Genomic DNA, 25205 nt, shown 5'->3' on the forward strand with positions numbered 1-25205 from the left:
AAATTTTATAATATACATACATACATATTTAATTAATCTTGGAATTTACTAATATTTATCAGTGACACATTTTAAAGCGTAATGGAAACACATTTTCAACTTCAACTTTAAGCGTACTTTATGTACATTTTTCAGACATGAAAGCAAAATTTAATGAATCAGTAACCAAAGATAATATATATGATGGATGAGTAAGTGAATATTTTAGTATAAACTTTATATTTTTCTAATTGTACGTTTTGTTTACTGACATTCAAATATGATTATAGGATATTATATCAATAAATTTTTTTTATTGTTTTATATTTATTAGGCTCTTTGAAGATATTTGGAGGACGGTTTACCGTTGGCGACCTCATTCACTTTTATCAATTGTCTCCATCCCATTAGTAGTTTTATACATAGTTTCCCCATTTCGTTGTACTTTGCAACATCACCAAATTGTTTACTTTAAGTCTCTTATTCAGACCGGTGATAAATATACAAATTTCTAAAGCAAACGCTTTGCCAGGTGTTCCAGAGCTCTATATTTATGTGAGTTTTGAAGAATCTATTGATGTATTATTGAGAATTGATCAATATTATTGTTACATCAGTTTTCCAATACTTTTCAGTATTGTTTAAAGATGTGTTTGCATATCGTAGAGTAATTATTATTCGATACATTCTTATTTATAGACCATTCACTACGCAAAAGCCCCGAAAAAACTATGTAAATGATTCGGTTTTAGGGATTTTTAAATTTATTGTTTAAAATTATTTATACATCTAGGCCAATTCTATTTATTTCCTTATGATCTTGACATATTTTACTATTATTTAATTTAAACGTTAATTATTCATTATGATTCTGCAAAACTAAAATGTATATTTACTTTTTATCGGGGTGTATTAAAGATTTCACTTCTCTAAGATGAAACGAAATGAAATAACAAAAATTTAATCAAGTAAATACGAGCTATGTTCTTAAGAAAATTTCGGCATCATTTTCTATTTCGATTCTCTTTTCAATTATTATGTCAGCTACATTATTATTTTCTACAAAACGCCTTAGCCATTTCGAGAACCTAAGAACCGAATACGAAGATTTCGGTTGAGAATTTATTTCCTATGAGCTTCGAGCAGAATACTTCTTAGTCTGAATCTTCGCCACGATCATCGAACCCCGTTAAATCTACAGATTTCAGCATGCCCCTTGAAACTGCATATTCAATCAGGGCCAGATGGCAAAATACATATTGATCGGGCATTTGTATGGAGTAGGCACGCTGTGAACGAATTTTTTCCACAGTCCCACGAATGTCAGCCGTTCCCACATCTTCCAAACGCGATATGCATATATCCAATGTTATAAAAGTGCCTGTGAAATTTAATAGTAAAGAAATTATTTAATAAACCAGTTTAATGTAATTAATTGTTGTGATTTGTTTTCACCTGTTCGACCAATGCCCGCACTACAGTGTACAACGATAGGCGGTCCCCGCGGATGCCCAGCCCAGGTATCGCCCAATGCTTTTACCATAGATGCTTGTTTTTCTCGCACTTTCTGAAGAAAATTTAACATGGCCATCGCAGAGCTCGGCACACCATAATCGGGCCAACTTGTGAATTGCCAATGTGAAACGTTTCTAATTTCGTCAGTCTAAAATAGAAGATACCTCTTAAGTCAAACCAATTATGCGATGCATTTTGACCTGATTTTTTGCCGGAAATATCAGTAAACGGAAGGTTTGAAAATGTTTTTAAGAAAAAATATTGTAATTAGCAACATGTAAAAAGAGTTTACCTTAAGATTTTTCAATTCTAATGATGCTACTGTATAATCTTCATTTACTTCTATACTAAGTGTTCGCACGTGGAAGTTTCCGAATTCTAAGGAACTATTCTCAGTCGGTTCCCAGTATTGGCCACATTTTACTCGACCACGCTCCATGACCCGTGTTGTCATTACAACAACCAAACAATGTTGTTCCCATATCATACGCCAAAAATCTTGTGATGTTTTCGGTAATGGACCTAAAATCAGATTTAAGAAAATGCCTATTATTATTATTGTATTATAATATTAAAATTTGCATTGACCTTAGCACCTATCATATATGAACAAGTAAGGAAGGGCTAAGTTCGGATGTAACCAAAGATTTTATGCTCTTGCAGCATGCAAGAATCAAAGTTCGAGAAAATCCTTCAGGAAAATATGGTAGTTGGGGGTAGTATTAATTCTTTTTGGAAGTAACGCATGCCACATACTAATAAATGTTCCTGGGTTTCATTAAGGTACCTCACTCATAATCACCAATCATATGGTGTAAAGTCAGACAGAAGTTCGAAAATTCTGATTTTAGTTATATACGGGTTAGGTCAAGTTTTCGACCAATTTTATCTATTTTAAGCCCAAAATACACTATTATGAGTTAAAAACGCTCTCTCAATTTCATTGAGATAACTCACATATTGGCCGATAAAGTCACCCAGAAATTCGAAAATTTGTATATTGGATGTATGGGGCTCAGGGAAATATTGAACCGATTCAATCCATTTTTAATACACAATTATATTATTATCAGCAGAGAATTCTCTAAATTTTAATTATATAGCCCATACATTGACCGATATTTTCAGTGTGATTTTACATAAAAGAGGGTGGTGCCACGCCCAATGTCCAATTTTTATCCCGGCTCCCATAAAGCCTTCTCATATCATCTTGGATGTAAAATTTTATATCTCTGTCGTATTCAGTTATTGATTTATCGCGCTTTTAATAGTATTTAACAGTACCGTTATATGTGGAGTAGACAGAGTTATCCTACGATTACGATTTGCTTTAGTGATCTGAGACTTTATATGTTTTCCGTTAATTGCGTTTTGTAGTCGTAGCAGTGGTCCGATTACGCCCATCAACAAATTCCACCTAACTTTTTTGCCAAGGAACATTTCATCAAGATACCTTCACTTCACTGAAGTTACTGCTTGCATGATCATTTATACATACATACATATATATAACCCTATATCTATCTCGCTTAGTTTTAGGTGATACATGCAACCGTTAGATGAACAAAACTATTATACTCTGTGGCAACATGTTACAAGAGTATAAAAATGATTTTATGTCTCGTAAGAACACAGGCTTTTAGTAATTTTATCTATTAAATCAATCGTCATTAAAATATTGTATTTATTATTGACAACAACAAACTCCGTAATCTAAACCAACGGAGTACCTTGCCCTGTCATTTACCTTGTGTGGAAATATAGGCATTCTTTTGTTTGTATCCGTCCACAAAATTGGCGTTTATATAGTCCTCACCATCCTCCCTAGACAACACCACCCTACTATGATCATAGCAAAGAACATCCGTGTAGCGATTTTTTGTCAAGTTATTCCGCATTCTGCAAAATAAAATATTGTGCATTTTTTTATTATTAATTCATTTTGTATAATATTTGTAGCACAGATCCACAAACCTTGCATAAACAAATGTGCCCTCAGGCGCCCGATTACGTATTTCGGCATATTCTTTCACCAGACCTTTTCGTCCTTGCTCTTTTACCATTTGAACAATTTGTTCAATTGTTTTTGGATCTCCCTCTTGCCCAGCCAGGCTGTCGTCATCACTAAACCCCGACGACGCACTACTTGGCGGATTTTCCGACCACAATTCACTTAAGGCGGATGAGCCGTTAGAACTGGCGTTGCTGGTAACTGCCGATGGAACAGCTACACCATTCACCAAAACCACGGAGCCTTGAACTCCACTGGCCTCTAATCCGTTCAGCACTGGTACACCTACTGATGTTTCCACTGAAGCCGTCGTCGTCGCCGCAACCACCCCCGACTCGGTGTCAATTTGGTTGCACACAGATAATAATGCCGTACTATTACTGTTACCTTGATTTAAAGCGGTTGCCGATGTAGCTATGACAGCGCGCAGACTGCTTATTGTGATATTTTCGTTGGGCTCCTCGCCGCCCAGTAAACGTCGACTGTAGTCTTCGTTCGTTAATGCGGCTGTCGTCGTATTTATGTTGCTGTTAACGTTGCTGTCTATATCCCCAACAATGGTAACTGAACTATTCACAACGTTGCTATTAGTTGTAGCGTTGATTGTGTTGCTTCGATTTAAAGCCACTTGCTCAATATTGGCGAGCAGTTCGTCTTCACGATTCGTCATCGATTTGCGGCACTGTAGCAACCATGTGGCGTGATCGATTTCCAATCCTCCGCCAAGATGCAGGGGCAATGCTTTCAGAGGCACGTGAAGGCCCAACGTTGGCACAGATACAGTAAAGACGCGTTCACGCAATTTCTCCCGTACAAATAATCGCAGAATTTTGAACGGTGCTTTAAACCACAGCGGTGCCGTCACAATTAAGACTTTTTTTAAACGAGCTGGATAGCCACCCTGCAAAAACAAAATAAATAAATAAATAAAGTAAATACTATATGTCGAAATGGATATAATCAGAGGCAATTTACAATGAATTAATCATTAAGCCCTGTTGTGATTACAGATATACATATATATGTACATATTGGGGATATTATATATGGTAAATTTGTAGTCCAGATTCAGTCTGTGCCACCTTTATAATGAATGGCAAAAAATCAAATCGAATTATATAAGAATTACATATGTATGTAAATGTATATAATGATTTACATACATATCAACGTATTTTAAGAAAATACCTGCACCTGATTGTTTTCGAAACAAGTGCGACAAAAATGTACACCATCAGATTAAGTAGTAAAATGGTGTACGTAACTGCATTTCGTACGTGTTTAGGTGCAAAAAATTAATTGTAAACGTGAATGTATGTATGCATGTGCGACCTTGTGGCAATACAATTAGAGATTTTCCAATTAACAAAAATGTTAATGTGGTCAAGTTAGTATTTATGTATGTATATATGAGAAACTCTGAATTTGCTTTTCATGAAAAAGGTTCGTGACATATCGGCAGATCTGTTGCAACAAGGTTTCCATATTGCAAATGCAATGTTGATTAGTAATTCTGCGAAAGTAAAAATTATCAATAAGAAATTCTGTTAATAACTTTCTTCTATCTTCTTAGAATTAAGGCCAGCCACATTGTATACTATAGTCTCGCACGGCGTATACTAAACGCAACAAGCTACATACATACATTTTGTTTGTTCTCTTCACGAATACATATCCATACATACATACATACATTCGTAGCTGGGTCGTAATAAAAACCACTTGTTCCGAAAACAACAATTGATTTAGTTTTCCTTCACCGCCCACATAAGTATGTTTGTATGTTAATACATACGCAGCCATTCTTCAGCAATATTTGAAATAATCAAAAGCGAATTATTTGACTTGAAGAGTAATAAAAACAAACGATTCGAAATAAGAATAACTAAATTATGACTTGAAAAGGTAAAGAGTTGAGACGGTCAAGCACATGTGCCTATAAATTATATATAATATACATACATATGTATGTATGTATGTACATACATATACTGCGGCACATTGATGGCTTTGTGATTCAAGCTTTCTTGTACTCTACAAATACCATCTAATTAGAATCTGGGTATTCGAACTCACGATAAACTTCGTCAATCAGTGACATAATTGCATATTCATAAAAAATTTTTACTAAATTATTAAAAAAAAGGTAATTAATATTTAACATCCTACAAAAATTGATTCCGCAAGAATATACCAATTACGAAAATATTGATCAGTATTTATATATGTATGTATGTACATATTCATACATACACTGGCAGACAATAGTCTACATACACCCACAGTTTTCGAGGTTCTAAGTGTACAAAAACATTTTAGAAAAATGTGCAGATACAGTTTAGTTTATTCTAATCATAATAAGCTAAAAAATCATTATTTAGCATAAAACAACAAACGATCATAACGAAAAACTCAAAAATTGCGTTAAAAGTGTTTCTTTCTTTCCTTTTATCGTGTTTATTATTTGGTTATTATTGGAAGTGTTATTGTAGTTGTAGTTGTAGTTTGCACACACAAATAGTTACAAAGACACTCTGAAGAAAAATATCCGTTGGCATAAAAAATTTGGTTATAAAATATAAAAAAAAAATTATACGGCGAAACTTCAAAAATTTTAAAGACAGTCAACCGACGGTATAGACCATTGAAAAAAAAACTTAAGAAAAACTGAAGAAAGCTCCTCAGTGAAATGCTCAGTGGTCATTCGAGGAAGCTATCTTGTAGAAACGTCAACTTGAAACTCCAAGAAATATTCGAAAGTTAATCATCCAAAATTAGCCAAACAAATATAAAATAGGTCACAAACAAAACAGTATCCATCTATTACTAATACAAATAATTTTAAACGTTACACAGTCATCATTTTTGTAGCAATGGAAGAAAAACAGTTCGAACAGGCTGAGCTGGCACCGAAGAATTCAGTACCGACCTTAAAGCGAAACGGCAGCAGCTTGATGCTTTGAAGAGCTGTTGAGGCCTCTGGAGTTGGGATTTTAGTCTTTATTGAGGGTAATATGGAATAAATTGATATCCTTAGTGGGTAATTTGAATCTCGTTTCGAGTTAAATATTCCAAAAATATAACGATTTAAAGTATAGGATGCAAATTATTAAGCATTGGCACCTTTATTATGATCCTCGACAATTAAACATACCACCTCAAAGCCTAATTTTGAAAATTTTGAGTATGCCCAGGAAATTTTGAAGGAAAGCATTAAAAAAAAACAGTTTTTTGCGCTGTTATACTCAAAAAACGCATATAGAGAGCTTGGAAGAGCATTATATGTGCAGATTTGTCAAATTTAGTAGAATCAAAGACAATGCGGCTTTAAGTGGTTATAGATGCCACTGGAGGCACAATTAAATCACAAAATGTAATAATATCTATAATTAGGTAAAGTTTTCACGCTAAATTATGTTTAGGGGTTTCATAGTCCCATAAAGTTATAAGTTATAACGATCCGAAAACATAGCGTTCAGATTATATTTGCGTAAACTTATTTTAACGCAATTTTTTAGTTTTTCGTCCATAACTTTGTTATTTCATTTCAATTACTGAATTTTTTAACTTATTGTGATTAGAATAAAAGTGTATCAACACATTTTTTTTTTAACTTGTATTTTCTGAACTACGAAAACAGGGGGTGTATATGTATAGACTCTTGTCCGCCACTGTACATACATATGTCGAGCATGGCCGTTTTGTTTGTTTTGTTAACTCTATTCCCGCTTATTGCACATCAGAAACCTTTTCAATGGTCGAATTAATACGTATGTATATATATAGCTTTCCCACAACAACTGTTTATATCGACTTTGACAAACTACCAACAATCACTGGACGCGTTACATTTTATCATTATTGAAATGTATATATTTCCACTCAGTTCTGTTTAAAATTTAATTGTAATTTTTTTCCATCTACGAGTTATATTTAAGAATTTTTCATGCGAATACACTTTTCTCGATGGCAAATACAGAGAAGGGGTTAAATTTGTAGTAGGCTATCACCAAAATTATTCCACTTTGCACAATTTAATTTTCACGATTCTATAAACACAAATACATACATATGTATGTAGGTATATACATATGAATTCTTCATAAGAATTGTTTTGTTGAATTGTTATAAACATTTAATTCGTAGAAATTCGCACCTAATTGCAATAGCTAAATAGAAAAAACTTGAGGAGAAACAGTTGCCCAAGAAAAAGTATGCTCGTCTGTTTCGAAATTTCGCTATATTCGCCTTTACTTTAGTTCAGTCTGATTTTTTCAGCCCATCCTCTTGTATTGGACAACGGCAACCCCAAAAATTGGCATATTCCTCTCAATATCGACAACACAATGCGCCAGCGCCTAAAAGAGACTCGTCCATTCGTACAATTTGCTTACGATATTTGAGGGTTAGAGCGTTGTTGCAGTTCGGGGGTTGATAGGTCATTTAGCTTTCCTCTTTTCGCATTCTCGAACTCTTCTCGCTACAGATACAGTTGCCTCCGTTGCAACGATTGAAATATTGCCTTGTCGCAAAGCCATACGACAAATTGGTCTACTCAGTTTTCGCTTTTTCATGCGAAATGAAAGTGAGCAAAAATATGCATTCGGTCAGTTGATTACCAGGATAACTCACTTCAACATTTACTTATGTCCGCTTTTGACATAGCGAAAACAAAATAATTGTGGGAACAGAGCGAAAGCATATTATGACGAAAAAAGCTATGTACCTTTCAATGTAACTACATGTACTATTATATTCAGTATACTTATATAAACTGATGTCTGTGTGTACAAGTATGTGTACGCATTGTCATTGTATTTTAATAGAGAATCTTAAGCAAATATGGAGTTCCTTACTTCCGGTTTCTTATTTAAGCTTTTAACTTGCTTATGAAAATACCTTTTTTCCGTGCTTGGCTAACTGTTGTTACCATTCTTGTGGGTATGCACATATGTGTCTGGAACTGACTGCTGTATGACCACATTTGTTTATATGTACCAACAACAAAAAGCGTCATATCCGCCTATTTACTACTTTGTTTATTACCGAATGCTGAAAGTCTTATTAGAAGACTTACCAACCAATACAGGGAATTGAATCGTATGAAATTGGGATGATTCTTACTACGTATGTAGCTAATGTTTTCACGTAACCCAATAACTTTTTAGCTCCTCAGTATTTATTTTTGCTAACTTGGGTGATTCAGAATTGTTTATATGTTTCAATGCGTTTACTGCCGAACTGGCTTTAGTTTTCGCCAAAAATATAACTTTTATACCACAAAAATTTCAATTTTGAACTCTAATTTAACTACACCAAGGAAAGCACAGGCAATTTTAAAACCGATAACTTGGGATTTAAGATGAAAGTTAAAAATCCAATTGCACAAACGACATTTTCTACGCCTTAACAAATGACAACACGAAAGAAATTTTCTACACGTAAATACATACATAAATACATACAGGTATGTAGGAACATGTGTATATTATTTCTTATTTTTTTCAATATTTTAAATAATTTTTTTTTACTTTTTCATTGACAGCTGCTTTCTCAGTGCAGCTCGACTGAGTTTCGTGAAATTATGTAAAATATAATTTTAAAACAAGTGTGTACTTTCACCAAAACACACCAGAAAATTTAGTTATTTATTTATTTCTATGTAAAGAGTTGCTTTGCACTCGTGTAATATGTTATTATTAAGCCAAGCTAAGCGAACGACTAGAACAAGTACACTAAATAGCGAATTACTTAATAAAATAAGAGATAGCCCGAAAGTATCAAGTATGCGTGTACGTACATATATACGTATAATATAACTATAACTTTGGCGGTAGAAGCAACAAATGAAAAGTGAGTTTAATATGACGCACGCGCACACGTAATCTCGCATTGACGTTGTTGTTATTATCATTGAAATCTCCCTCCACACACGAATGTTTTTATTTGTATTAGGTATTTAAATATATATACTTATATGTATACATACATGGGTATTTATGTATGCATATACTATATAATATATAAATTTATACACGCGAGGGCAGTCGCAGAAGTATTAGAATCGACTTATAATGACTACTTAATTTATTTACATTATAACTTTAATTCCAATTTTCCAAAGGCAGCTTACCTTACTTGACTTAACTAAGCAAAAGCGATGAGCGGTGCGGTGACACGATATTTTTCAGAAAAATTACAATTTCTTAGTTTTCCAGCCAACTTTATTTCTCAACGCGCTGCCAAAATCGCGCAGGGTTCCCCCGCCCTTATTTAAATATGCGCCATAGAAAACCTATAGGCATGATGAATTTTTGACCGTAACTTACAGCTGCCGCTTTTATTTAGGGACGGCAGCAGGCAAGTTTATGTTCAATTAAATTTTTATAATAGCAAATTTTTCACAACTTCGTTTCCGCTGACAAAATACATACATATATGTACATACATACATGAGAAAAATGAAAACAAAAAGAAAAAATACTGCATTATATACTTATTATACGTATGAAATCTACGTTCTTTTTGTTATATTTTGTAGTCAAAAGTAGACTGTATCATTCATGTATGTAAGTGCACTTGTATTATTTATTATTTTCTCTGTCAGGTCGGATACTTTTGATACTGCCCTCGTATACTTGTAAATATGTATGTAATTACTCTCCCACCACTTAGAACTTTACCATTTAAACAGTCAACCAGAAATGAATTTAGAAACAACATATAGTATATATATGTATTTTGCATATCATTATAATTGTGATGTTAATGGTTACCTGATCATAAATATCTACATACATACATACTTATGTAAATATTTGCGATCACCAAAAAAAGCTTGAGAGAGTTTACCTTTACACGTTTATGGCGACTATACTATATCGATATCTATACCTATGTATAATAAGAGTGTAACCGGCTGTTTGGTGAGCACATCTTCGCTCACCACTCGCCAATAGCTTCCGATCTCTTGACAATCGTCAGAAATGGCCCCTTCGGTATGTTATAACAAAGTGTGCGAACAACATTTAATGGAATTGTCATAACTAAATATTTATGTGCACATGCATTTACAATATCTATTGGCCATAAGCGCAATTTCATACTTTATTTGTGTCAAAGCCTTATAGCTATTAGAGGTGTAAATAATGAGACGGTAATGTCTCTTCTTAAAAACGGAAACAAAAATTCGCGCGTATTGGAATTTCTTAAATCGGTAAGACTGCGTACAAATGCGGCGTCTCGAAGTAAGTAGGAAATGAAGCAACTACGATAAAGAAACGCGCCGAGTTGTTTTTGCTAAAAGAACACGCTTCAATATCGTTCTGAGTATTCAAGTTAAAAAACAATACCTTAATACGAAATATGTTGCAGAGAATAAAACAGTTTAGTTTACTTAACTGTTCATGGTACAGTATCTGTCAGAAGAATGAAACTTGGAAAGTATTCGCTGATACTCTCAAGGATGTTGGTACAGTGGAAATAGATAAATGAAACTCGATAATAATCAATTGCATAGAAATAAAATTAAGTATCACCGAAAGATATATTGAAATATACTTAAATATCTGAAAGTTACCGTAATCAACAACAAAACTTGTCTGTCTTGAATGTAAGCAACAATGGTTTTTGTTTCTGTCCCAGCTATTAGAATGACTATGAGTGAAAAAGAGAACTGATCTCACAAAGAGGCAGTAACGAGCAGTACAAAAAGTATGAAAACTAGCACCAAAAAAAAAAAAAAAAAAAAAAAAAAAAAAAAAAAAAAAAAAATCAAGGCAGAGTTCGGAAACCAATCCAAATTATCAATTGGAAACTAATCAATGGAAATTTAAAAAAAAATTGTTTAACTAATGCATACAAACACATTAACCTATGAATTAATTATTACATTCAATTGATCAAGGTTTGCACGTATAGTGTGCATGCATCCGTGGAAAAAAAATTGGGAAAAAAACTTCCTTTAATAATAATAAACACACATAAACTCGTTTTTCTACGTCTGAACTTTTGATATTTTTCGAGTACTATAGAGTATTCTAATAACATTTAATATTTGTTCCATCACGAATATCCACCAAAACTCCCGATATGAATAAAATCAGAGAAGAGACCAGAAGCTCGTTATTCACACCCTTTAATTGCGTTATACAGTAAATTTAGTTTATTATTATTAAAAAATATAAAAGGGACAGCAAAAAATTACTTAAAAAAATATATAATAATTTTTTTACAAATACTTACTGGACGCAAAGAAAATAACAAAATGATGGATGGCCCTTCTTTTCAATTCTTTACTTATACTTTCAGGGAAAATTTTTCCTCACACTAATTGTTTCTCATGCTGATAGAAATCCATTATTTTCTCCAAAGCTTAAAACTTCTTACTCATTACGAAATTTTTATATTTCACAAATTATTCGCCAGAACTAAAGAAACTATGGTACAAATTAGGACCAACTGATATTACTATTTGATCATGCCTGCCTTCTAAATAACAATGTAAGTAATGTAAAAATTAGAATGTACATCGCCGAATCCGTCATCACAAATATTCCCAACGAATTCTAAGAAGTGGCAGGGCGCTATTGAAGTTATGTGATCCCTATCGACATAAATGGATCCAAGGGACTCGAGCCTGCATCGCAAAACCAGCAATTTGCACAAGAAGCCATACTCATATCGGGTAGGAGTTTCTTGAGCTTGCAGCGGTTGATCATATCTTTAAGCCTTGCTTGGTTGTAAACTCCCAAAAGCAGCCTAAGATGGTGCATACCTATTGCTTGCTGCCAGAATCGCCTTAGAAGCCGACTCGTTGCCGGTTATCCCTCTTTGTAACATCGTCTCTTAGAAGATAGGCCAGTGGTGTTTCCTCCCCTTATGCCTTCAGTTGTTGAGACGAAATTATCCGCCCTTTACCATACCCCTATACCATCATGAGCATCAGGGTACGCTTAGCAGTCTACCTGATCACTAGATGAAGCGGTGTGAGCTTCAGCATGCCCCAGACGCGCAGACGCAAGTAAGTTTTGTTGCATCGACAGTTGAAAATCTACCGAAGTCTGCGATGCCTTCGATGCACAAACCACCGCTCCATATTTGCCAATCTTACACATCGATAAAAATTTTACAGAAGAGTAACAACGTTTCATTTAAAAACGTTATATTAAGAACTACAAACATATGTACATATATCTAAGACAAATAGTAGATATCTTGAAAAATTTTCATATTTACAGGACAAACAAGAGTGTTTCCCAAAAACTTACCTTAAGCAATGTTAAAATTTTTTGTGACAAATCATAGTCGAAGTTTGAATACTTCGAGCCACTCATATCATATATGAAGATTAGACCCGCCCTCTGAGTTTCTGTGTCTTGCAGTGCGCAATCGAGTTGATATACGATACCCTGCAATGTTATTGTATGCGTAACACTAAGAGGACTGTGTTTGTTTGCTGTGAAAAGTGCAATCGCTGCTCCGTTAGCATCACGTGAAGGCTGAAGGAAGAAAATTTGCGTTTTTGTGAAATTAATTTATTTAAAAAAATTATGAGTAATCACTAACCAATATCGTGAATTTTCCAGTTTTTAACTCTGAATACAGCGGTTCTAAATCTGGATTTATGTTGTACAAGCCTTCTCGTAGCCGAATTTGTTCATGTTGTTCATAAAGTGATACAGCTCTATGTACATCAAATTTTCGTGCGTAGAGAAATTTTATCGCCGTTGTACATGATATATTTCGTCTAACACTTGATGAGGATCCATTACAATGTTCAATAAATTGTTTGACAGCCTAAAAAATTAAAAATAAATTGTTTTATAGTCAAATCAAAGAACCGGTCATACATGTCAAAAAAGTATATTTACAATTTAAAAATTTGAAAGAAATTAAAAAGAGTAATCAATGCTATACTATTCATTTGAGATCATGAATATATTATTAAATTATATTATGAATATAATTTTAGATTTCTATATTAAATCATTTAAACGAACAACTTCTCGATTGACAAATTTAAAAAAAACTCTGGGGACTGACCCAGTCACTCTAAAATGCCATACATCTTAAGAGGATGCTCTCTTCTAAACGGCCGCCATCTGAACAGCAGAGACTCAATGCTAAGTTCTAATACGCTATTGTGCTCAGTAGTTAATGTATTTTAATTTTTAATTTTTTCATAACTGTAATCTCTGTACTACTGTTACAACAAGATATGTATATACTGTTACAACAAGAAAAAAAGATAATGTAATACGATTTGGTAACACAAAAACATTACCACGTTACAAACAGCATATAGTATGTATATACATATATACATTTGAAGTGGTATTTAAATTTGTAGGCTCTCGGTGGGTAGCAGGAGAAGCAAAATCGGCGTGCCTACACACAGTGAATTCTGTCAAGATAAACAGCAACCAATTCCAATGAACTGATATGATATAAGCTGTTTGTTGCTGACCAGGCCTCGGTGACGTATCGAAATAAAAATACCGTCATTACTTTATTGCCGGCGCTAATCAGAATAGTTTCCTCTTGAGTCATTCTGTTGGCCTCTGCATATATATATGTATATGTACGTATATATCACTTTTATTGATGATAGCCTAACGCATATATATGTATATAATATGAATGTAAGTATGAGAAGCGTGGCTCGAGCAATTGCAATAATTTACTCTCCGTGGAAAGTGATGTTCTTGATTGTAGTTTAATTAATTCAAATTAAGCTACGGCACTCGAATTGGGTACGTAGATTTCCGAAGGGAAACCGAAAGGTGTCCAATGGTACATTGAGAAAATGTATTACTATCCGTCCTTAGACAAGTTGCAAAAGATGATATTCGCACTTCTATTTTCTTTTTAAGTAAATAAATGTTTTACTAACTTCCGTGTTATAAAATTAATAATCTTGGTTTCGAAAAACTTTTTTGTTTTTACTTTTTACAAAACACATCTATGAGCCACATTACAATGAAAGAATTAACTGCACCTTTGTTTTTTTCTAGATGAATTGAAATTAATATCAGCTGTTATCCTATTAGAAATCAGAAAAGGGATGGCGAAACATAATGAAAACAAAAAAGAAGATAGAAAATGAAAAGCAAAATTCAGCAATCTCACATTTGTGTATACAAATACGCGTAAGACCACTTGTAAACATACAACATACACACGTGCAAGTGCAATTAATTTATCCTTATTCCAATCACACTAATTCCAAAACAATTTGTAAGAACAATATCTACACCAAGTACATCAATTTCTACATTTAAATCCACATAGGTACATAAAATATTCAAATGCCCATATTCATTATAATATTAAATACCACCATATTTCCATTCAATTTTGACGATATGTGGTGGAATTTCAAACTGATAATCAGAGAACTTAAATCTACTGATACAGCAAATTTAAATTTCCATCTATACAAGTTTGGTGGAGATATAACGATTTGTCACAGTTTTTTATTTAAATTGCACTTTCACTAGCAGGATATTTGTTATTATATATTAGTTCATATATTTTGAAACGTAAAAAATGTAATTGGAAGAGGAATTTTACTTACAAAATTTACATCTTCCGACGCCATTTTGAGTGAGTGTAATTCTGACATGACTCCGGTTCTTCTAATCTCGCTTTGTAGCCCAAACAGGGTTGCTCCCACAAATGTTTAATTTTATTTTAAGTATTTTTCTAACAAATTCGTAAATTATGTGTTCACTTATCATATTTCGTATCTGCTTTACATATATTTATTGGTTGATGGTGTACTTTATGGCTATGGTTTATTTTTAACACAAAACCAATTGACTGTTGATAAACTTGTAACTTTCTCTGAAAACGCACAATAAGAACATCAATTGAAAGCAAACATCAACAAAAACAATCAATGCCTGAATCTATTACATTTTTTCAGTCTTCGAAGCATTTCCAGAGAACGTATAATATATTATACGTTCTCTGCATTACCTTTAATGAATCACCATTGTGGCTAATGTTGCCACTTAGTTCAAATTTTTGTGAATTCTGAGAAAATATTGAATAGGGAATATACGACATGTAGATTTTAGCATCAGCAGCGTCACAAGTCCAAATTTGTAGAAGAACACACAACAACAATATTTTCATTCATGAACGCAAGCACACTTTTTTTTCTTTAATTTTTCTTTAATAAGCTTTTATCACACACAATTACTATTAATGCCGTAACTTAGTTATCTCGAAAGTAGCGGTAACGTTAGTTTCTGTTTTGACTTAAATTTCCATAACCACTATAAAATATCCTTTCCGTTACGAAAATCCGGCAGGGCGTCTTTATCGTATCAGGTGGCAATCACTATATCTGTTCCCTCGTACTTTATTTTTTATTATAGTGTCGTTCGTATCTAAGTGAAAATTAAAAACACTTTTCAGTAATTAAAACTTATGAAAAGTATATATACATTTGAATTTTAGGAATAAAGTAGTTCATATAGTGAAAAATTGAGGAAATCCATTATTTGTTTTTGTTATCATAAGAAGCAGACCACCAATTGGGCTGTGGTCTAAGAAGTAGGAACTTACTTATACTAATATTTTATATTCAAGCCTTAGAAATCCTCTATCAAGATATCGAACGTTTTCTTTTATTAAAGCTACAAGAATAGCGCAGGTTTAAGTATTTAATATGAGCGGCGGTGGAGTTGGGAGTGACTCTGCTGCGCCAACTGGTCCGCGAGTGGTACATATTTACAAGACGGAAACTGGTAATTACGGCAAAAAATTAAATAACTTTGACTTTATTTTATTCTGAATCGAAGTTAGCAGTTGCCTTACGGTTTTAAGTGCAATACACACACACACACCTAATGTATTGATTTTTTAATATAAGGTTTTGGTTTCAATGTACGTGGACAAGTTTCTGAAGGTGGGCAACTTCGTTCGATAAATGGGGAATTGTATGCTCCCTTGCAGCATGTAAGTGCTGTTCTGGAAAATGGGGCGGCAGAGAAGGCTGGAATAAAAAAAGGAGATCGTATTCTCGAGGTGTAAGTATTCATGATGATTAATAGAAGCTTAATAACAATTTATACATGAACCTATGCATAAATTAATTTTTATTCGACTCTATGGCTATGTGTATACGATTTTATTTAACTGTAACAAATAAATTTTTTGGACTGGTAATAGCGTAATTAGGGGTAAATAATTTACAATACAATGATTTGCTTTATTACACCCACTTGATGTATTCGCATATGATAAACTAATTAACTACTCAAACTTTAACAGACTAGACAAATGCAATAATTTATATATATAACCTTTTTACATTGTGAAATAAATTAATGGACAGTGAGATAAAAATAACACTCAATGAAATTGGATAACTTATCATACATAGCGAACAATTAATTTTTACCGGTCTGATCAATCTCTAGCACAAAACAATTTAAATTGTATTGATTTCAATTTGAAATCAAGTCAACACCCACTAAAAAATTTACATGCATATATGCATAAATATATGTGTATGTATAGTATATTGAGATAGTAAGATTTATTGCCTCTTACCACGAAATTGTTCATAATTTGAGATGAATATAGGGAGAAGCTTATCAGTTATTCATAAACAAAAACATAATATGTTTATAATAGTCGCTACAGATAAGACGTGCAAATGTATTAAATTTTGTATTTATTTTTAATTGCAAGCACTTATTCTTAGGTATGCATCCCAATTATTTAAGTATTTGTGAGATAATACGAAAACGGAACAATATCAATTTTCAACCCAACAGTAGTTTATATTAAATCAGACATTGAATATTGGAAATTTAACTTACTATCAAAAAGATGTTTGAAAAGCGTGTCGCAACTGAAATGATATCTATGTAGCATAAAATAGGCCATAGAAATAACAATATACTTATAATAACTACACTATTTACATAAATCACCACCAACCGTTTATAATAGCCGATTAAATCCATCATTATATCCTTAAAAAGTCTTTTAGCCCTTGCTGTGTTAGCATTTTTCAGGAAAACACCTGAAAGGCAAATAAAAGCAAATATGTACGAAGGAATTCGAAATGATTCCTAGTACTATATAAAAGAAATCATTATTATTTTTCAGGAATGGTGTTAGCGTAGAAGGAGCTACTCACAAACAAGTCGTTGATTTGATTAAGTCGGGAGGAGATTGCTTAACTTTAACGGTAATTTCGGTGACACAGCAAGTGAGTAATACACAAAATTATACATATTATGCAGTTTTGATTTGATATATAATTTGTCTTAAAGGAAGCGGAGAGACTTGAACCTCAAGAAGATCAAAGTGGTTACTCTTATATTGACTATTCTGATAAACGTTCGTTACCCATTAGGTAATTTAAGAGTATATATTAATAATTCAACCTTTTAGAATTATTCCCGTTTTTAGTATTCCAGATTATAGTATTGTGAATCGCAATGGAGAGCGCTACATTGTATTCAATATTCACATGGCCGGGCGTCAGCTGTGCTCCCGTCGTTATCGAGAGTTTGCGAATCTTCACTCAATACTGCGGAAAGAATTCGCCGGATTTAATTTTCCTAAGCTTCCAGGAAAATGGCCATTCCAATTAAGTGAGCAGCAATTGGATACACGTCGGAGAGGTCTTGAGCAGTATTTGGAAAAGGTATGCGCAGTGCGTGTTATCGCTGAAAGTGATGCTGTTCAAGATTTTCTCACTGACTCTGAAGATGATATATCCGCTTCTCCAGTGGATATCAAAGTAATGCTGCCTGATCATGAAGTATCGACTGTCTCTGTCCGAAAATCTGCTAACGCGCAGGCTGTATGGGAGCTTCTGGTCCAACGTGCCAATCTTACATCATATACACAGCAATATTTTTACCTTTTTGAGATTGTTGAATATAATTTTGAAAGAAAACTGCAGCCACATGAAATTCCACATCAGCTGTACGTGCAAAATTACAGCACTGCATCAAGCACTTGTCTTTGCGTACGCCGGTGGTTGTTTTCAGTGAATCGGGAACTTGGCCTACCGGATGGTGAACAAGCAGCAAAATTTATTTTCTACCAGGTAAACAAGCTTTAAAATATTCCAAATTAGTGGTGGTAATTTGTTATATCGTAGGCAATCGATGAAGTTAATCGTGGGTATATACGTGCCGAAGGTCGCCTTTACGAGTTAAAAGCCTTGCAAGATGCTAAGAAAGCATCAGAGTATTTGGCATTGGCACGCACACTACCTGGCTATGGTGATGTTGTATTTCCGCATTGTGCCTGTGATAGCCGCAAGGAAGGGCATGTTATACCAGCTGTTGGTAAGTAAATATAGCTTTTAATTCGTAAATAAATTAATAATGCTACGTTTAGAACAGTATATTTTTTATATCTCAATGAGCATGAATATATGCTTTCATTTAAATAACAAATTCTAGAAAACAAGTAAGGAGGGGCTAAGCAGTTTAACCGAACATTTCATACTCTTGCAACTTGCAAGGGCTAAAGCCGGGGTTATGTTTCAGCTACATAAGGCTTGTTAATTAAATGGGGTTTAGGACGAGTTTTCACCCGATTTTATTCATTCTAAGCACAAATATGCACCGCTCTCTCAATTTTATTAAGATAAGTCACCTGGGGATTCGAAAATCTCTAGATTAGTTATATGAGGGTTCACAAAAATATTATCTCGATTGAACGCATTTTTGATACACAGAGATATTATTATCAGATAAATATTCTCTCAGAATTTCAATTGTATACCCCATACATTGACCGATATTTTCGATCAAAATTGAACTATAGATATTGAGGTCCACATATTCGGTACCCAGGGGCTTGAACAGTTTTTGTTGGATTTGAACAATTTTTGGTCATAAAATGCCATACTTCGTGTAAAGTTTTATCCCGTTATATAAATTGCTTCTTGGTTTATACATGAAAAAATGAAATAATCAAGTGGAATTTAAAATTATGTTGTATGGAAAGTAGGTGTGATTTCACTCATAGTCACCCTGTTAGATAGGAATGTCAGTAAAATGTCATATATCGAATTTAGTTGAAATCAGTCGAGCGGATCTCGAGATACATATGTGTTTCACCAAAAAGTAGGCGGTGGCAAGGCTATCGTCCAATTTTAACCCTGGCTCCAATAAAGCCCTGTCATACCATTATGATGGTAAAATTTAATGTCTTTGCTATATTTAGCAGTTTAGTAGTTTTTAACAGTACCGTTATATGGGCGCGAGCCTGATTATCATCCGGTTTTATTAATTCTCATACTGTCGGTAGGAATTCTTATAATATTTGCGCTAGGTAAATTTGTTTTTTTTTTAGCTTAAGTTATGCGGATTTCAACTTGTCTCTTCATCCTGATAATTTATATAGTATGTACGCTAAGGTGATACACACAACCGTTAGGTGAACAAAACCATTATACTCAGTAGCAACATATTGGAAGAGTATAAAAACAAATAAAACTAAAACAACTCTTGTGTGCTTAATTTTGTACATACCTTTCAGAAAAGAGCTAATTTCTAGTATTAATCCCTAACCATTTACTCCCTAAAATACTTTTCACCAGATTTGGCATACTTTCCACCAAATTTTGTATACATAAACTTGGAAAGCTATGCCATTCCCGCTGTACCCGTTGCCAAAACTCGTGCAGATTCTTTGAGGTTGCTCGGTATTATCCCAACCTTCTTTTGACTTTTGACTATAAATCCTCAATCGGATTGGAGGTAAACTTTGGACTGGCACTACATCAGTAAGAAATTTTGGTCGTCATCCTGTTGAAATATGACTTCATCTTTAAGACAAGCGCTCCTCTCCACAAAATCGGGTATATGGTTCTGCAAAATATGCAGATTGTCTTCTTTCATTATTCCATAGATTTTTTGTAGAGATACAAGATGCCAGCATGAAGCAACCTCATACCATGACGGCCACTGATTGGCTTTTTTAGATATCATTCGTGCAGAAGACCTGCTCTTGTCATGATTATAATGCTCCCCTAATTGTGTGGTAATAGCTTCTACATTATTTTTAGAGGCAATGAATAGTTTTAACAAAGCAGCGGATTGCCGGCCGAACTATTCAAACACGGCGGCGAAGAACTGATAAAGAGCATGCATCAGCTTCTTTGTAAAATATGGTCAGATGAAAACATGCCCAACGATTGGTATTTAAGTGTGCTCTGCCCAATTCACAAAAAAGGAGACCACACAATCTGCGCCAACTACCGTGGGATAAGCCTCCTCAACATCGCGTATAAGGTTCTAAATTAAAGCCCACCGTCAACAAACTGATTGGATCTTATCGGTGTGGCTTTAGACCTGGCAAATCAACAACCGACCAGATATTCACCATACGCCAAATTTTGGAAAAGACCCTTGAAAGGAGAATCGACACACACCAGCACGAAAAGGTGGCTGCCTTTATGCCGCGATGTCTAAATTTGGTATCCCCGCAAAACTAATACGGCTGTGTAAACTGACGTTGAGCAACACCAAAAGCTCCGTCAGGATCGAGAAGGAGCTCTCCGAGCCGTTCGATACCAAAAGAGGTTTCACACAAGGCGACTCCCTATCGTGCGACTTCTTCTACCTGCTGCTGGAGAAAATAATTCGAGCTGCAAAACTGAATCGAGCAGGTACAATTTTTTATAAGAGTGTAAAGCTACTGGCGTATGCCGATAATATTGATATCATCGGCCTCAAAACCCGTGCCGTTAGTTCTGCTTTCTAAAGACTGGACAAGCAAATGGGTCTGGCAGTGAACGAGGGCAAGACAAAATATCTCCTGTCATCAAACAAACAGTCGTCGCATTCGCGACTTGGCTCTCACGTCACTGTTGACAGTCATAACTTCGAAGTTGTAGATAATTTCGTCTATCTTGGAACCAGTGTAAGCACCACCAACAATGTCAGCCTGGTAATCCAACGCAGGATAACTCTTGCCAACAGGTGCTACTTCGGACTGAGTAGGCAATTGAGAAGTAAAGTCCTCTCTCGACGAACAAAAACCAAACTCTATAAGTCACTCATTATTCCCGTCCTGCTATATGCATAGGCTTGGACGATGATAACAACTGAGGAGTCGACGTTGCGAGTTTTCGAGAGAAAAGTTCTGCGAAAGATTTATGGTGCTTTGCGCGTTGGCCACGGCGAATATCGAATTCGATGGAACGATGAGATATATGACGACATTGACATTGTTTAGCGAATTAAAAGACAGCGACTCCAGCTCTGAAAGTTTTCGACGCAGTAACCGCCGGGGGTAGCAGAGGAAGAGGAAGACTCCCACTCCGCTTCGCTTGGAATATCCCATTGGCGCCACGTAGCGAAACGAAAGAAGAAACGACTGGCACGCTGTTGTTAACTCGGCTATAATCGCGTAAGCGGTGTCTACGCCAATAAAGAAGAAGAAGAAGATTATTAACCATTTTGTTTAGAATTGATGGAGAACTAAAGGGATGATTATAGAGATAGAAATACACAAAGCACAAACTTGTACTTATTTGCGTTTATTTCTGCATGAAAAACACCCATATTTTTTCAACTCCCGAAACATCCTGAATATATAAACAAATCTTGTATTTTAAAGTATTAACTAAATTGGCAAAAATTCTAAAATATATGCTCGATCGTTATGATTACAAATATAGAGGTAATAACAACATAAAAATCCTTATGCACGTCGAATAATGTTAATATGTAATATAATTTAGAGAAGTTTTTCAAGTAGTTTCTTCGTAAATTTATTTTCTAATTTATCACGTTGTCAATATTTTTTTTTATCAGGTATAAAAAGTTTCCGTTTGCATGCTTGTCGGGAGGATGGTTCAATGGAGGCGCAAATGGTCGAGCTAACTTGGGAAAGTATAACACGGTGGGAGAGCGACGAAGAGTCCATGTCTTTCTGCTTTCAATACAATCGTCCGGATAAACCGGCGCGTTGGGTTAAAGTATATACGCCATATGTAAGTACTCTTTGTTATTTCAATCAAAGAATGAAATTTTTTATTGTTTTTCCAAAACTGCAGCATTCATTTTTAGCTGATTGTTTCGATCGAATAGTGGAGGAACGAAAGTGGGAAGACACTGGTGATTAACAGAAACGAGTTCACAACGCTTGAGCGTGGGCTTCAATTTATTCTAGTTTTACAACTATTTAAGCATTTCGCAGAATCAATTCATTATCTCTTAGCATTTCGCTATTTATCCAGTTGATAATCAACATCTCAAAGCTACGACATTTTCTACTTTTGTCTTTTCGACACACACTACTCGTCTACTCCGTCAAGTGAATATTTTCGTGTACTTAGTAGCAAGTGGGTCTGATAAATTGTTATAATTAAATTTATTTTTATTTAATCAATGGCCATAATATCCCGAATATAGAGAAATGCAAATGTAATTGAAGTATTAATTATACTGATCAAATCAACCAAAATTATTAAATATATAACAACAATAAGTTAACAAGCTTTGAATGAATTATGTCATACAAACTTAACTACACATAACTCAGAAATGACAGTTTTTAAAGTTAAGTCAACTGTAAATACATATGCATACATGTATTTAAATGCACCATAACACTTTCAAATGTGAACAAATTGGTATTTTCGCACTAAGATCAAATTGCTTTTAACGTAAATACATTTAAATTAATCTAAGATGTTTAAAAAATTAATATTAAAATTGTTGTCAATTTCTAAGGATGAAGGCTTACGTACCCCATAGTGGAACAGAAATATATAGAAAATTTAATGGACAAGTAAATAAAAAAAGTCTAAATAATTAATTAATTATGAGTGAAAATCAAATAAAAACAAATTGTTTATGAATTAAAACTCTCAAAAGCGTTAAAAAGTAGATAGTAAGTAAAAAATCATGCGCATTGGCCCAAAGTAAATGATAGTTACAATATGAAATATATTTGGAGGAACTAGGAACATTCTTCCACAATATCTGATGTAAATTTAACAAAAACCGTAAAACGAACAAACGTAAATACGAAAAGTTGTATTTTTTGCAAGTATATGAAAATAGAAAAATCTATTTGTATGTATATAATAATTCTATATTATCAGTACAAACAAAGCGTATTCAGCAACATCAGAAAACATCTAAAATGAGAATAATTTGTTAACATATATATTTTTTTAACAACGCCGATGTCCTCGGTATTTTGTTTTAACTCTTTATTGTTCCTCGAAAAGGTTTCAAAAATTGATTGCGAGCAATGGATAAAAAATATTGAATATATTCGTCTGACCTTTTTCCATTAGTTCAGTAGAAGCTTTCTGAAGCAACATATTTTTCTATGTATTTCCAACTTAAAACATATTGTGAGCCTAAGAGATCGGGAATATAGAAAAAAATTGATAAACATATAATTAGATTCACACTATCTCATTTTAAATAAACCTAATTCTACGCTTTTTGAAATTTTCAAATATGAACTCGCATTGTACACTTTTGAAGCACATACATACATATATACAACTTGTTGGCTCATATAACCATATGTTTGCATAAATATACGAAAAAACTAGCATATTATTTTAAAATACACATACAAATTATTTATATTTCAAAATATAGTGATATTCTTTAGTTTCATGATATTTACAAATCGTTCTTTAAAAAGCATAAATGTGGCCATTACATTACAATAATTACGATATAATAGCAAACTAGTTCTGGCTCTGACATTCCTTATGTAGGTAAAATGAGTATGCAAGCATCAGACAAGTGTATATGAGTCTAACGGCAACGGTCAGGTGTCTGAATGCATTTACTAAATAGAAGTAGAAATGTACAGAAAAAGTTAATCCTGTCCAGCATATTCCTATCTTATCTAAGCTCAGCTGATGAATCAAGACTCTAATGAAATATACGAGCAAATATAATTATTTAACTTAAGTATAAAATAGATTGTTACAACTCTCATTTTAATATGAATTTAATTATATTGTTTTTATTATAAACATTTATGGCTTTTGACAACATTTCATTAATATATTCATGTATAGCAACTAGTATGGAACTATCAACCATAGAGCGATAGAATGATTTTGTTTCAATATTCAGACCTTTCAAAATTATTTATCCATTAATTGAAAGTATCTAAATATCCGTAGCTTATTATAATCAACTTGATAAAGAGTTGGCTATGAAAATATGTTACACAACTTCAAAAACTTACAATTCGAAATTAAAATGTTTAGATCTCTTGCATGAATGAATATGCAGACATTTATTTTATTTTACTGACAGTTGCTGTCCTAAATTTAAAATTTCACAGTAACATTATTTTAGATTTACGTTATGAACATATATTGTGATTATTTAAATTATTATTATATTTTATTATTATTGCCAATAAAATAAACTGCGTCTAAATGAATTACGTTTAAAATGCATATAGTTCTGGGTTGGATGTGTCTTGACTAATAGTATGTTCAATAAAATTCAAAAGCCATTATACGAACCTTTGGTTTAATGTCTATACTACTGTTACATTACCTTAAATGGGCTACTTATATGGGGCATTGGATAGAACCGAATACGCTCCGTATAGAACACATACCCCAAACATCACATAATATGTATTATGTATATTTAAAAAAAAAATTTTAAGATCTTTTAAATTTTAGACGGGTTGCTCTCCCAGCGACGTGCAA

General features: G+C 33.6%; 2 protein-coding genes across 6 annotated transcripts; one reads left to right on the forward strand and one right to left on the reverse strand.

Annotated features, from left to right (window-relative positions):
• Positions 1-3: 3 nt before the first annotated feature.
• Positions 4-15356, reverse strand: LOC126758116 (tyrosine-protein phosphatase non-receptor type 9). Of its 4 annotated transcripts, XM_050472176.1 has the most exons (8): positions 15084-15337; positions 13073-13303; positions 12775-13005; positions 3469-4406; positions 3242-3393; positions 1787-2016; positions 1435-1642; positions 4-1360 (listed from the first exon to the last, which is right to left on the reverse strand). In XM_050472176.1, exons 1-8 carry the CDS (start codon positions 15129-15131, stop codon positions 1134-1136), a joined length of 2265 nt encoding a protein of 754 aa, XP_050328133.1. In that variant the 5' UTR covers positions 15132-15337; the 3' UTR covers positions 4-1133. The 4 variants fall into 4 exon arrangements, with proteins under 4 accessions (XP_050328133.1, XP_050328136.1, XP_050328135.1 ...); XM_050472177.1 differs by lacking the exon at positions 4-1360 and having other exon boundaries at positions 1604-1694; positions 15084-15356; XM_050472179.1 differs by lacking the exons at positions 12775-13005; positions 13073-13303; positions 15084-15337 and adding an exon at positions 9639-9671.
• LOC126758121 (sorting nexin-27) lies at positions 10638-24928 on the forward strand. Of its 2 annotated transcripts, XM_050472189.1 has the most exons (9): positions 15878-16069; positions 16153-16263; positions 16389-16545; positions 17636-17738; positions 17803-17885; positions 17942-18587; positions 18642-18831; positions 22315-22493; positions 22557-24928. In XM_050472189.1, exons 2-9 carry the CDS (start codon positions 16185-16187, stop codon positions 22623-22625), a joined length of 1506 nt encoding a protein of 501 aa, XP_050328146.1. In that variant the 5' UTR covers positions 15878-16069; positions 16153-16184; the 3' UTR covers positions 22626-24928. The 2 variants fall into 2 exon arrangements, with proteins under 2 accessions (XP_050328145.1, XP_050328146.1); XM_050472188.1 differs by lacking the exons at positions 15878-16069; positions 16153-16263 and adding an exon at positions 10638-10752.
• The last annotated feature ends 277 nt before the right edge of the window (positions 24929-25205 follow it).

Source organism: Bactrocera neohumeralis, chromosome 5 (assembly GCF_024586455.1).
Source record: "Bactrocera neohumeralis isolate Rockhampton chromosome 5, APGP_CSIRO_Bneo_wtdbg2-racon-allhic-juicebox.fasta_v2, whole genome shotgun sequence".
NCBI classification, from domain to species: Eukaryota; Metazoa; Arthropoda; class Insecta; order Diptera; family Tephritidae; genus Bactrocera; species Bactrocera neohumeralis.

Coding starts and splice junctions, on each gene's coding strand:
- LOC126758121 (XM_050472188.1), top strand. CDS start 10,665: ATGTCTCTTCTTAAAAACGGAAACAAAAATTCGCGCGTATTGGAATTT. Junction 17,886..17,941: donor AAACGTTCGTTACCCATTAG/GTAATTTAAGAG, acceptor TCCCGTTTTTAG/TATTCCAGATTATAGTATTG. Junction 18,588..18,641: donor CAAAATTTATTTTCTACCAG/GTAAACAAGCTT, acceptor GTTATATCGTAG/GCAATCGATGAAGTTAATCG.
- LOC126758116 (XM_050472176.1), bottom strand. CDS start 15,131: ATGTCAGAATTACACTCACTCAAAATGGCGTCGGAAGATGTAAATTTT. Junction 2,017..3,241: donor TGCCTATATTTCCACACAAG/GTAAATGACAGG, acceptor ATCTGATTTTAG/GTCCATTACCGAAAACATCA. Junction 1,643..1,786: donor TAGAATTGAAAAATCTTAAG/GTAAACTCTTTT, acceptor CTTCTATTTTAG/ACTGACGAAATTAGAAACGT.